At 32.0% G+C, this 14,886-nt stretch overlaps 1 protein-coding gene and 1 long non-coding RNA gene across 7 annotated transcripts in view; both read right to left on the bottom strand.

Moving 5' to 3' along the window:
- Positions 1-6,205: 6,205 nt before the first annotated feature.
- LOC128999953 (uncharacterized) lies at positions 6,206-10,423 on the bottom strand. Its single transcript, XR_008491328.1, has 3 exons — positions 10,291-10,423; positions 7,069-7,206; positions 6,206-6,680 (listed from the first exon to the last, which is right to left on the bottom strand). It is a non-coding gene; the product is annotated as an uncharacterized LOC128999953 (long non-coding RNA).
- Positions 10,424-11,678: 1,255 nt separating this feature from the next.
- LOC128999952 (ral guanine nucleotide dissociation stimulator-like 1) overlaps positions 11,679-14,886 on the bottom strand; it is a 113,201-nt gene continuing 109,993 nt past the window's right edge. For 3 of the 6 annotated variants that reach the window (XM_054426742.1, XM_054426743.1, XM_054426745.1), the window contains one exon: positions 11,679-14,449. In XM_054426742.1, coding sequence (XP_054282717.1) covers positions 14,286-14,449 — 164 coding nt within the window. In that variant the 3' untranslated portion in view covers positions 11,679-14,285. The remainder of the gene's footprint in view (positions 14,450-14,886) is intronic. The other 3 variants (XM_054426747.1, XM_054426748.1, XM_054426744.1) reach the window with 1 other exon arrangement.

Genomic DNA, 14,886 nt, shown 5'->3' with positions numbered 1-14,886 from the left:
ATTGAAGTCACGAGAACGTAGTCCTTGTCATGTCACAATCATACACAGTTCATTGCACATAAAAATATACAAAAATAAAAATAAAAATAAATACAAATTTAAAATATCAGACAAAAGTTCTCAACACCGACGTTTCGCCGCACCAAAATCAACGTGCGGCGTTTTCAAGGTTATTTCTCTTCTCACGCAATCGTTGTGAGCGCCTAACCACGACTGACGACCCCGGTGGTGGAGGAGGGGGAGGGGGGACTCTGTTATCAAGAACAGCTGATGGCATTATCTTCTTTTGTTTAGATTTTTCTATGCATCCTTTAATTTCTTTCTCTATTAGTGTATTGTAATAGAGAAAGAAATTAAAGGATGCATAGAAAAATCTAAACAAAAGAAGATAATGCCATCAGCTGTTCTTGATAACAGAGTCCCCCCTCCCCCTCCTCCACCACCGGGGTCGTCAGTCGTGGTTAGGCGCTCACAACGATTGCGTGAGAAGAGAAATAACCTTGAAAACGCCGCACGTTGATTTTGGTGCGGCGAAACGTCGGTGTTGAGAACTTTTGTCTGATATTTTAAATTTGTATTTATTTTTATTTTTATTTTTGTATATTTTTATGTGCAATGAACTGTGTATGATTGTGACATGACAAGGACTACGTTCTCGTGACTTCAATAAGGTGAGTGATGCCCAACAAAAATATTATCATACTGAAGTATTGACCTCACCTAATATACCATGTCGTTTAAGAATAGAACTGATAGTTTTATTTGTACATCAAACAGTGTGTTCATTTGCTTTTTTAAGTCGAGTCAGTGGCATTTTTAGTATTAAGAACACTTTTAGGAATACTAGTGCTTGTTAGTCATGAGCTATACAGGGCGAAAGATTTAGTACCTTAGCTAGAGCTGCCATTAGTCATTAATTTTGGTTAGTATTGTTTTGTTAGTGAAATATTTATTTTTTGTTTTATTTTTATAAAATTGTTTTTATTAGATTTTATATTAGTTCTGAGCCATCAGGTTATTTGTTATACAAACATGGTAAATTGTAGCTTGTGTATGAATCAGAAGTTAATACTTTCAAAACCAATATTGTGTGAACAGATTTAATTAACTGCTCATCAAAATTTAATAATAAAAATATAGAATCAATTATTCAAACTCTATATTTTTTTAGTTTTAATTGACATACACTCAATAGTCAATATAAATGCTAGCATTTATTTGCACTCTTACATTACTTAAATTAATGTGAGTTGTTTTTATGTTAGTTATCTTTCAGACAAAAGCTGACGATATAGGTTATTTGATTTGTTTTACATTATGATAACCATGAAACATGTTTGGTTTGTTTTATAATTGTAGTTGAGTTGAGTTATGCCATAGACAAAAAGAATTAAATATAGACCGTCAGCTGTGATGCGGTTACCATAGTTTCTGGTGCACACCACTGGTAGCGCCATGTAGTTACGGCATAAAAGCTATGTAGCTACACGGGCGCTTCCAGCGGTCTGCGCCAGAAACTATGGTAACCATGGTAACCACAGTACAGCTGACAGTCTATATTTAATTCTCTTTGTCTATGGTTATGCTAACAAGTTTGAGATACATAAAGATTTGAAGAAATGCTGTTCTGAAATTGTATTGATTATCTAATACACAAAAACTTCATTATTGTGAACTGAATGTTTTAAATACTTAAGGGATTTTGTACAAGTCCCTGCTGGGATTATTATTGATTGTAACTGATCTCACAGCTGATTTTAAATTTAGAACCTTAACCTTAAGAAGGATCTACCCGGCAGCCTGAATTTCAATTCAAGATGGCAGATTATGTGGAATATAATATTATAGTTCGGCATTGAACATGCATCTATTGTACAAGCTCTCAACATTCTAAAACTAATTTGTTTTCAATGATTGTGTGCTTTTAGTGTTCTTAACATATCAGAGCTTGCAATGGATGGAAAACATTTAATTTTGAACTATTATTTAAAAGTTAAAGTCCCATGTAAAAAAGACCAATTTACAGATTTTCAAAATGATTTTATAAATACTTAAAAAAACAATTACGAAGTTTCAGTTCATCCAGTGCATATTTTGGATCTTTCTGAATATTTTATAGTGATCATAAAATATTCATTACCTTTAAGAACCTCTTGGCTTTATTAAAGTACTAGCTGTACCCGCGGGCTTTGCCCTGTTTTACTTCATAAGTGAGCTCGTTCGCATGGCTCAATCACGTCCTGGTTGAAGTTCGTTCGCTACACTCACTCACCTTCAGGTTGGAGCTCGTTCGCTGCGCTCACTTGCCTTCAGGTTAGCTTGTTCGCTACGCTAACTTGCCTCCAGGTTGAATTTCGTTCGCTACGCTCACTCACCTTTTGGTTTGCAAATTAGCTGTTGTTATAAATAAAAAAAAAATAGTGCTGCACCCTGTTGGTAATCCTTGTAACTTTAATGTTATTGAACATCATAGAACAGAACCAACTTGTTTAATTGAAACAGCTGTTAAGATTCATTAATTCCATTTAAATATGAGTACTCATAACGTTAACATGGGAAACTCCAGAGCCACTGGGGCGGAGCCCGAGAGTACGATCAGAATAAAAACAACTTAGTTTTCCTATTTAATGCCTAAAGAATCAGTGTACCAAATTTCAGCCTCCTAGGTAAATAGGAAGTGGGAGAATTAGTGATGAGTGAGTGAGTGAGTGTGTCAGTCAGTGAGGGCTTTGCCTTTTATATATTTAGATTTATTGAGTTGAAATAACCTGTTTATCATAACTCGATAAATACTTTAATAAATCCACAAGGTTCTTTTCTGTAGGACCATGTTTACGTGGATGGAACCCTCTTAGTCTTAAATGCAAATATGTAACAACTAATACTGTTAAATGCTGCTGTAAAATCAAGGTTTTTTTTAGTTTTTGAAACAGATCAATTAACCAAACATAGTCTCTACTAAGATAAGCTGTGGCCTTGGGTGAAAGGGTTGGGGAGCCATTACATTAATATTATCCATATGTATATTGGTGAATATACAAATTAAGAGTCTATTTAGTCTTTCCATCATCGGAAGCCTACTGGACCAAATTAACTGAGGTTGTTCACAAATAGATAATTTTAGGTATCCAAGATTAACATAGCTCTATTTCATTTCAATCTCAATCTAGGGCTCTACCCTCAAGGCTTTAAAGATTTCTCGTGGAGCTTTTGGGACAAAATTTATTGGAATAAAAAAGGGAAATGCAATGTTAACATTAGCTTCAGAACTTCCCCGGTATCACCCTGACCTGCAACTTATACATACAAAATGTAAAATTGGTAAAAAAGTTCTAAAAATTAAACTTCTAAAATTAGTTTGTGTTGTGAATGTATTATATTAAGCTGTTGTAGAGATACTTTGTTAGATACTTTGATACTTTGTAGAGATAGCTGTGAGAGGCTTTGTTATTTATAACCACAGAAAAGTAATATAAACTCTTTATTACTCCTTTGTGGTATAACTAATATTTTTACCCTTTTGAGTTACATTGCTTGTTGTAATTTTTCTTGTTATTTATCTATGTTTTCATATCCAATTGATTCTTGGAAAGAGATTGTAAGACATTAAATGATTGTGACTCGTTCACTCAGTTAAATGTGTTTTTTTATTATTTCCACCTTTCAACTGTAGTTTCAAGCCAGTTAGTTTTTTTCACTACATACCCTTCAGTTCTAGAATTCAAGGGTTGGTACATTTCTGGACATTCAGCAATTGTGTAGTCACAATGCAATGTTAACATAACATAGGGGATACAGAAAACACGTGAAAAGCCCAATAGGGAACAGTAATTCAAACAAAATCTTGCTTCCACTAAACAGACCACTAAGCAAGCCTTGCTAAAGCTTGAAATAATATTTTCAGCACTTTTGGAAAAAGGTTATGCTTGATATTTGTAATACACTACCCACATTAAATTTTGAGCTTGGTGGTAATTAATTACCGTATCAGAATTAATTAATTATACGAGAAAAATCCCCAACAAAAACCGCATATATTTTACTTAATAACTCCTCATCATTGTATGAAACCTGTTTAAAACTAGGCCTAGATTTCTTATGAAAATAATGGTCAGGATTATTTTTCAAATGTATATAGTATAATCAATGCACATAAAATACTGGTCTACAGAAGATTTTTTTAAAATCATTCAACAATTGTTACCTAAAAATATATGTTTGTTGTCTCTATGGCTGGTTATAATAGGCTTCGAAATGTGTTCTTTGAGTTTCTACTGTTAAGATACAAATTTCCACAACTAAAAAAAATTGACTTTAATGTTTGTGTACGTTTTTTGCTTGATTAAAATAAAACAATAATGAAGAAATTGGCAAAAAAAATGTAGCTGGAAGCTACACATTAAAGAACTAGTCAAATAAAATGTGAAATGACAAATAAAGCAACAAATCAGTACTATATTTCCTTTTTATCTTTTTGTTTTACAGTCTAACTATATTCAATGGTCTAACCTATGAACCTATGTTAAGCCCACAGAATCAGTCAATGATTTTAGGCAAACAGAATAAGATATCTCTTGGCCTTGGCTCCTCTACTCTACTACTAGTAAAAACAATTGCTTATCCATCTTTCCCTGTCATTTAGTTTACTATCACTCCAATATACATCACATATGTAAATTACTTCGTGAAAACTCACTCAGCAAAATTATTCACGACTGACCAAGCACCGCATTCGACGTAATTAATTTGTGGAGGTAACCTTTACAAAGGCTTCTCAAGTTAGTATTCACGCTCGTTCGCCGGAAGGTCTTCTCCAAGATACCGGAAGTAGTGTCCTTTCTTCGACTTCCTCAAACGGTAGTTTATCGTAATGATGTCGTAGCTTGTACAATTTCATTTTCACCGCCCACTGCAATTCGCGCAACGCAGAATCCCTCCTCCACGATTTCGACTTAACCATTTCTTTTTCTTCTTTTTCCTTATGCTCAGCCGTAAGCGTGTACTTGTTATTCTCTAAAAGAAGAAGTTTAATTTTCTCCTGGCTCGATGCTATTTGCGTTTCTTTGACATTTTTAACATCGTTAGACTTTGGATCAAAGTTAAAAATATCCGGATCTGTATAATAGGTGAATGTGTGTACTAAATTGCATTCGTTCATTTTCTTCAACACCAACTCAAGTTTGCGACGGTTTTCCTCCGACTTTTTCATAATTTTCTTCGCTTTTCCGAGCGTTGCTTGGATCTGAGTGCTGTCTACGTCGTTTTTAACACAGTCTAATTTCTCGAGAATTTCCAGCTTGGTAGTTCTTATGTACTCCATGTCGTGCAGGATCTGATCTATGGACGTCTTCAGTGATGCGACGTTCTTCTTTATCTCCTTCACTATTTCCGTCCGTTGGGCCGCGTCAGGCTCGGTAACGGCTATCTTCTGCTCTGACATTATTGAAACAAACATAAAACCTATGTGTATACGCACTGATGTGTTCGTATAATAAGAACAAATTCGAACTCAAACTTCACGGCACTCTCAGTTGCTCATTCCTTGAGCTCTCGCTTGGCACTGGGGTTGAGGATCGGTCGTTGAGTCTATCCCGTCCTTGGATCGCGTGCAGGATCCTACGTCAATACAGCACTATGACCTAGAGTCGACCTCTCGCTCTAAAATTAGAAAATCCATACTTCGACCAGAATTCATTCACTAGATTACACCTGTCTTATCAAATGATCTTTCTTTGTGCAATAGGGTTGACCCCAATGTGCTCTTAAGTAATTGATTATTAATTTCCTGTTGTTTGGAAATCCTTTTTTAAATTGCTGCATTTACATCAAAATTGAATCCAAAACTAACCAAATTGTTTATGATTTTGATAAATACTTGTGATAAATGGGTAGTCGTTTTTTCATCAAACGGTTTTGTCCTAAAACGTAAAATTTGTAATACCTACAAAATCCAGGCCTAGTGTTAGTTAATATTGACATATTTTAGTAAACAAAACTTTACAAATTTTTTAAAACAAAATATAAATAAATTTTAGAAATAGATTTTCAGGCTTAAGTCATAGGCTACAAATTATTTTGTACGGAGTATCAGTATGGATTCATATGTTTGAAATATAAAAAAAAATAGTAATATTCAACATGTAGGGCCTATTACAAATAAATAATAAATATTAAATTAATATGGTAGCCTCGTGTTAAATAAAAGTACAAAGACTTTTTTGGCTATGACCCTAATTACTGTAACTGTATTTTATTATTTACTCATCCCTATTGTTAGTTTAAACACCAGCACCATGTGTAACTGTGAACTTTAAATGCTTTAAGGGGATACAAGCCCCTAACATTTTTTTGGGCAGGCGATTGATCCAACTCTTACTCACATCTATGTTTGAAACACTATAGCCACTAGCCACAATTTTGATTCGTCCTAGATAAAAATCACTGTAACACAATTTTTCATTCTCCTTGTATACTAATGTACAGTATTATTAGTATGTACAGCCTATAAATCAGTGTTAGTGTGATCTTAGTGTTAGTGTTTAAGTCGAAAGTTGTAATACGATTGCTTTGTCAACAACAGCAATTCATGAGATGATTGTAGTTAAAACATAAAGCATTTTTGTACCGCAACTGTTGAGGACACCAATGTTCAGCAGTGCAGTAGAAACCTGGGATTACATCTGAAACAAGGAAAGTAATCAACATTAATAAGTCAGGAGATAAATCATACCAATACTGATATTTTGTCCTGTAGGTGAAGGACTTTTTAAGAAAGTAGGTTGAATTATAGCTTTTCCCAGGCAAGCTAGCTGAACTCATTAATCATTAAAAAAATATCCTTACTACTAGTAGCTGATAATTGGTTTTCCTTTAAATGTTATAATATGTATCCCCTTATTTGTAAATCACAAGATGTTTTCAAGTAGGTATATTAAACTAGTTTCAAACAAATTAAAAATGTTTTTAAAATAGTTTATTTTGTAGTTGCACATTTAAATCTGCTTTTGTTTGGATTTTATCTTGTTTAGTCCCTTTAGACAATATTTTTTTACATTTTATGTTTCTCACCATACTCGTAGGCACATCCGCAGCAGAAACCACGTATAACATCATCATGGAGACGACAATTGATCGGAGGGCATTTTGGGAATAAGCTTTCACAAAAGCGGTTTCTCGTCCTCAAATGAGGCCCATTCAGCGCATTGTCTGAATAAACCAGAAGAAACTTGTTAGGTATCTTTATCTTTTACAATAAAAGTTTAAATTTATGACTATTTCAGTAAAAAATATAGTACTTTTTATAAACGTTAAAACTCAGCCATTATTTTAAACTTTTGAGGAATGGAAATTTTGTATGATAATATAGGAGATGGATCAGATTTACTTAAGTTTCTGTTGGGACTATCACTTGTATGGAGTATTAAATAGTGAGAATATCATAGGATAAAACTTGTAAACAAATTTAAATTATAAAATTGTTTACTAGTTTCAACTTTTTTGGATCTAATGTAATTAATTGTATTGTAAAATGTTCTTTTAGCGGGAAGCTATTTACCGTAGGTCTCATGGTAAGACCTGGAACCGGGACCGATTTTCTTTTCCATTTTGATGCCCCTAGAGGCCAAAATCACCATCCATACAAATTCATATATGTATACATATGTCCATTAGTCGTATAATAACTGGTGCAAAAATGACCCGATTTCGATGAAATTTGGTATAAACCTACTTTTCTTTCAAACGAGTTCGTGAACCAGCAGGATTGGAACGTCATGGGAACAGGGTTTTATGGGGGGGGGGGGGGGGGGGAGATTTCTCATTTTCCTCATTTTTTACTTTCAAAACATAAAATTTCCCAATTCCACTCTAAACAATTTTGAAGAGCTTAAAAAAAACAAATAATTTTGTATATTGAAGCGTTTTTGTACAGTTATTGGTTACAGAGAAAATTCAAAAAATTGTAAATTTAAATTTCCCATGTTATTCTTATGGAGAATAACTGATGTACAAAAACTGTTGTAGTTTGCTTGTTTATGGATATAGTTTGATCAAACTTGATAAATTTATTTCTTTCATACTGAGCTAATCATATTTGACTAAATGAAACACTTGATAACCCTCACTGTAGCAGCAAACCTAGCTACTTGTTAAATCTATTCTATTGTTAACCTATATTGGAGATATTGGCAATTAATAATGAAATGTATAATTAAATTTACAAGTTCAACAAGGCCAATGTATAATAATTTTATTTTATTCACTAGGGCTTTCAGAAACTAGGTTTCCGTCTTCAGGCACTAGTACACTGGTACAAAAAGTAAATATTTACTTAATAATAAATTAATTTTAATCAAAGTTAAAACATATTTTGTAAAGGGCATAGGAAAAATTTATAAAAATTAATATCAGAAAAATAATCTTTTGAATTTTGGATATATTACAGTGTTGTTCTTGATGTAATTATTTTCAGTAATTCCGAGTTTATAATTGGGCCGTCTTCATTATTTAACAAATAATTTTGATCTGTTTTTTCTATAAAATAAGATTCCTACGCATTAAGATGTTGAGGTTTTATAATTTGTTTTAAAAGTTTAAGGTTTCCCACATTGAAAATAGTGGCTAGCAAGGGCTGACTTTTTAGGTCTTCTGTATTTTGCATGAGCTTGGTGTTCTTTGAATCTTGTTTGGATTTTTCTTTTTGTTTGGCCGATATATTTCATGTTACAATCATTACAATTGATTTCATAAATTCCAGACAGGTCAAATTTTGATAGTTTTTCTTTAGGATTGCCTAATTTTGATTTCAGTAGGTTAATAGGTCTGAAAGTTAAATTTTGTGAATATTTATTTTTGAAAATGCTCTTAATGTTACTTGCAAATTTTGAGTTGTACGTTATAAGTTACACTAATCCAATTATTTTCTTTTTTCTTTTCTGAAATGTGGGTAGTTCTCTGATTTTTCTGTCTTTTTAATTTAGCTTTAGCATGTTGTCTATTAATTTTGTAGTGTGTCCATTAGCAAAATAAAATTATTATATATTGGCTTTGTTGAACTTGTAAACTTAATTATACATTTCTTTAAATCTATTGTTATTAAAAAAAACATGATTAATTGAAAATTCAATTAGGTTCCTACATGGGAATTGGCTTAGTCTGCAGGTCTGAGGCGGATGTATTTTCTTTATATTGTTCTGCGACCTTTCCCCCCATCTAGCCAACACTTTATATATTTATTTTATTGAACAAAATGGTACAGTAAAAGCATTTTTGTTGAATGAAATGTCTCTTACAATTCTCTTGAAATGTGTCTTTGATACAATTTCCAGTACAGTAACCCAATTCGTTACCAACCTGTTAGTTAGGTTGGCATCACTCATCCATCAACACCGCTCTCTCTCAAACAGAGTGGTCAGTGAAGTGACTGTGAATTATTTCAATTTTGTTTGCTTTTGTAAATATTGGTGCTTTTTTCAAGCTCATCTGGCACAAGATAAATTATTCAAGTGCTTTATAAAATAATGGAAGTTAATCAAATGTGAAGTTGAGAGGCTAAAAGTTAACTAGAATGGTGTTATAAGCGAGGTAAATTTTCAAAATTTGGGAGCACGAGCCGTGGATCCCTCCAAAGGTAAAACCTTTTACCCCTTGGATTATTAAGGCCTCATATAAAATCAGTTCATATGTTATAGACACCAGTCCCAATAGTTTATATTGCAATTCTAATAACATACATGCTCTTTAAATACTAAGAGTACAGTAATCATTTGAAAAATTTAATAACAAATTATTGGTTGGATTATAGAAACTGTGGGGTTTATTTAAGGTTGTATTACCACAGGCCAGTGGGGGAGCGAGCTGGCGTAGTGGTTAGAGCGTGGGACTTCAGTCCCTGAGGTCCCGGGTTCGATCCCCGCCAAGTCACCAATGGATTTTATCCAAGTGATAATGCCGCAACCCCTAGGTCTAGCCTGAAGTAATGTGAAAAACAATCCCAGGTTCGTGCCTAGCGTCTTAGGACAAAAAAAAAAAAAAAAAAAATTACCACAGGCCAGCGGAAGTTTACAAAGAGCATTCATCTATTTGATGGAAATTAATTTGAAATAAAAAAGAAACAAAAATAAAGAGAAGACATTGACATCCGTGTTTGCAAACATATAGATACCTAAAAATTGCCTTCAGATGATTCATCAATATGATAAATCTAAAAAAGGAGTATCTACGGTAGGTTTATCTACGGTATCTATAAGTGTTGAAATTAATGAAAATAAAAATAAACAGTACAGTACTTACACAATTCTTGAAATGTAGCTTCATTCAATATTGAAAACGAGAGAAGAAAGAATGCATGATAAAGTAACATAGTTATAACAAAATATAACTAACATGACTCGCACATCACATGCTACCAACAGATGCGTTTGATAACGAGGTTTAAGTCGGTACTTTAAAACACCTGTTGTAGACAACAAGCTTGAACCCATTACCATTCAAGGTTGATGATCTATGAGCATGTTGTTGAGAGTCTTTGACATGTTAAACTGTTACTGAAGACGTTAGCATAAAATGTGATTGATTATTGGATCTGGTTAGACAAATGCTACAAAATAGATTTGTTGAATTCAGATAATTTTAGATACACAAACATTGATGGCGAGTCAAATTTACAGGTAACATTTAAAAATATGTGAATGTTGTTTATTTTCATTCCAGTTTGATTAAGCCAGTTACAGTGCATACTAAAAGTTCTTAATTAAATTAATAACATTTTATAAGTCATCCTGGAAGTTTTATTTTCCATTGAGCGCTTTTAGTGTATTTATTTCAAAGTAGGCTACTACAGTAGACTCCCTCTTATCCTTACACCTTTAACCGGACCAGATCGGCAGGAAGTGGGCGATACTGAAACGACTGTTCTCGTCGGAAAGATTTGAGACCAGCAATTATGTGTATAAATACAATGCTCTCCTAAATTTAAGTCAAATACTGTATACATTATGCATTTAAACAGTCCGTTTAAACGAGTTGAATTTGGGGGCGGCGGTTTAACCGGAAAACCCGTTATCCGGACTGGCCTTGGTCCCGAGGAGTCCGGGTAAGAAGGGAGTCTACTGTATGTAGAACTTCACCATTTGACCGCTTAACCAGTTGTAACTTAACTGCAGTTGAATGGTTGTCCCTGTTAAGCAAATTCTGTATTTTTTTTCTGTGTTTCTCTACGCTAGTGGCATTTTTTATGTTTTAAAAGAGAACGGTCCAAATATTAATTAACAGTATCCAAATTAATGATTGTTTAGAATAGATACAGTAGTTATATTTCTATAGAGATTAAACAGTTATATACAGAATATTACTGTAGGCCCTAGTATCAATTTTTCACTAAACGTGTTAAAAGTACAAATTTAACTAACTATGAAATAAATAATAAAGCACACATTTAAATATATAAGATAAGACATTTTATTTATATTTATAAAACATTTTGTATGTACAAAAGACTTAAATAGCATCAAATTTACATTTGTACATTTTTGCATACATATATTACATGTAATTACAAAACATAAATGAAAGGGTGATTATTGTCGGAGCAAAATAAATTGTATAGTAAATATTTTCAGGATGGAACACAGATTTTAATTGAAAATGAAAATCATACAGCTAAAGATTCGACCTCTATAATTTTCTAAAGTAGAAAAATAACAATTATTATTTACTTTAGAAAACAAACTTTTCTAAAAGAAATACTATATTTTCACTATATTATTATGAAAATACAGTATGGTATTAATAAGTTGACATATTTAGACTTTCATTAATCCATACCGTACTAAAAAGTTAAATTTTTAAAAGTAAGTAATTTCTAATAATTGAATCAGGCAGTGTGAATTTTGTTGCTTTCCATTCTGGACTCAGAGTGTCAACAACTGTTCATGAAATAAATTACAATAGTAAACTATAAAATAGAGCCAAAATATTTATACTTTAAGACTTTCACATTAATAACAAAACAACAATTATATTAATACTGTGAAATACTTCTGCTGTCTCGAATGTTAGGACTTGAAATACTGGAACTTGCAGCATTGCACTTAATGTTTTGTTTCTAACTATCACAGACGTGTAAACACTTAAGTACATTTATAACAGTAAACATAAAGTCACACAGAATTAATACATATTTACCAAGAATAATACATCAAATCAGTTTGAAATATGCATCTTCTTTCAAAATAAAAAAAAATATTATCCCTACGTTTATAAGTAAATCACACAAATATTAGAAAAGAAACTGAACTTAACATAAACATATGGTTTAGACTGTTCCATTTGTTAAATAATGTTCACTTTCAGACCAGTAACATAATTTCTTTATGTTTATAAGCAAATCTTGAAGCTTATTCTTTTATCAATTCCTTGTAATAGTACAACAATAATAAACAAAAAAACATTTTAGCAGCAATAGATAATTTTAACTCCTTGTTTAAATTCAAGAATAACTAGTAAGATGGACATTAAGAAATTGATTGAATTTTTTCAGTGAAATATAGGTTTTATTGGATACTAGCTTCTCAATTTACTTTTAGCATTTATTAGAAGTCTTGAGGAAAATAATCAAACAACTAACTAATCTGAACAAATCTCTAAAGGACAAAAATATAGAGCCAAAGAAACAATATTATAAAGAATGTTTTAAAACAATTAGTGAGCAGAAAACTGTCATCCAACATTTTTCTTTGTTTTTTAACCAAATTGCAAGGTGAATGCTTTATATTAGGGTATGGTTAAATATTTTTTAACGTGTATCTTTATTTCTAGGGATTAATAAAAATGTACAAACAAAAAATGTGTGAGAATAAATTATCAACACTTTTACAAGATCACGGAGTTTTTACATACCCTAACACAACAAAGTTGGTCATCATCTACTTGTCTTTTTCAACACGTGTATAACTACATACAAAGGACATACTGTATATGGTTTATTTTGTTGTTTAGTTTTACATTTGGTTAGATTGAAATAATCAAGTTGATATTTTACACATTTTCTTTGATTTAATTTAGCTACGGTATTTTGATTTATACCTAAAAAAAATAGTTTTGAACTTGTATCAGATATGTTTGTTTCAAGTATGAACACAGCTGGAAATCCTATATCACATTTACATTTTGACAGCTATAAAACTCAGATATTCAATACAAACAATTACAATTAATGTATGTAAAGAATATTTAACAATATAAATTGCAGTATTAAAAAAAAATAATTAATAGTCGATTGTAATTGACTGTTTTACATTGCACTAACCTCAAAGATAAATTTAATTCCAACAATTCTTATAACTAACTGTACAGATTCAGTTTATCATTATTAAAATTTAAAAAACAGTTTATTCACAATTTAAATAAATATTTGTGACAAAATAACAAGTACTCACTACAATTCCACAGTTACAACCTAACATTATATCAACAACACCATGACAACAACCTCAACATTTCATAACAACATAGCTTTGGTCACTAGAAGTCAATGAGATCCAAATAAGTTGCGTAGGTTTTGTTCTGCACATCCATAAATTAATTGCTAGTAAGACCTATGTTTTTAAAATAAATAAAACACAAAAGTGAGACTTATAACGCTTTGAACTTGAGAGAACAATGACTTGTACAGTAACAATATGATAAATTGATAACATTATTTAAACTCATTACCTACTCAATTGAAACAAACCTAATCAACAAATATATTTTAAAATTGACGAGTATTATTTACTTATACTATTACTGATAAGTAGCAAGGTTATAAAGAAAGGAATAACATTTTAACCATAAGAACCAAGGTCAATACAAACCAAAGGACATGAAAGAGGAAGTAAAAAGGTCAACAATGGAGTACAGTATCACAATACATTTTAAGGTCCAAAATGAAACCACAGTTGTGAATATTGGGTTATAATTTTTGAGGAAGGGGAAGTTTCAAGGGTAAATGGTATAGATTTGCTATGCAAATTTTATGAAACTAGCCAAAGACTCTATCCCGTTTCTAAGTTCGTTATTTATAACTAAACGATAAAATCTTACACATTGGCAGTATGACTACATTCCAGGGTACGTTTCTAAAAAAATATGTTTAATTAAAATTTTTTATAAAATAGAGGGTGAAAATCTCTAGGTAAGAACTAACAGTATTTTCCAAACACTGTTTGTGCCTTAATGTTCACCAATATATCTTAAGTCTGACTTATTAAGGCAGTGAAACAAAGAGTTCCACGTTAAAGCCTGTATCACGAGCCGGAGAGGGGGAATTTTTTTCCGTTCTTGGTCCGTGAAGGCTTGGGTAACGTGGCAGGACTGTCTAATAGTCTCAGCTTGGACCGAAGAATGAAGTTGAGGTTGAAGGCAGTGTTGACAGCGTAGTACACGTTCGCGTCGGCCGGCAGTAGCATTTCTGTTGAGAAAACATTACAAAAAAATGTTAAAAATAATGAATAATTCTAGGTGCTAAATAAAAGTTATGCTTAAGTAGTAAATTACTTTAAGTAATACATAGAAAATACAAGAAAGATTTGACACATTTTTTAACAAGTTGGATTGATATTCTTTTTTTTAAGTATGGCAGCCTGCCTTTGGTTGTACATGGAATGTATCCAGCGAAGCAAGGAGTAAGCCTTTCCAGTACAAGGGTGAAATGTATTAATAAAATTAGTGGCGATTGGGCACAAGGATACAACCTTTTTTCTATGAATTCATGGTCTGTTTTGCTACTGACTGAGCCTTCGACTCACCAAAGCTGTTATTTTTCATTGGTCATTTTAGATTTTCTTTCAAGAGTAATTCGATGGTTCTAAGTTATACAAACTTTAAATTATTATTAGAAAATTCTTT

This window comes from Macrosteles quadrilineatus, unplaced genomic scaffold, assembly GCF_028750875.1.
Source record: "Macrosteles quadrilineatus isolate MER2022 unplaced genomic scaffold, UCM_ALF_1.0 Scaffold_8__2_contigs__length_117827958, whole genome shotgun sequence".
Classification (NCBI taxonomy): Eukaryota; Metazoa; Arthropoda; class Insecta; order Hemiptera; family Cicadellidae; genus Macrosteles; species Macrosteles quadrilineatus.
The sequence above is the reverse complement of the archived record's forward strand: the minus strand, read 5'-3'. Positions and strand labels throughout refer to the sequence as shown.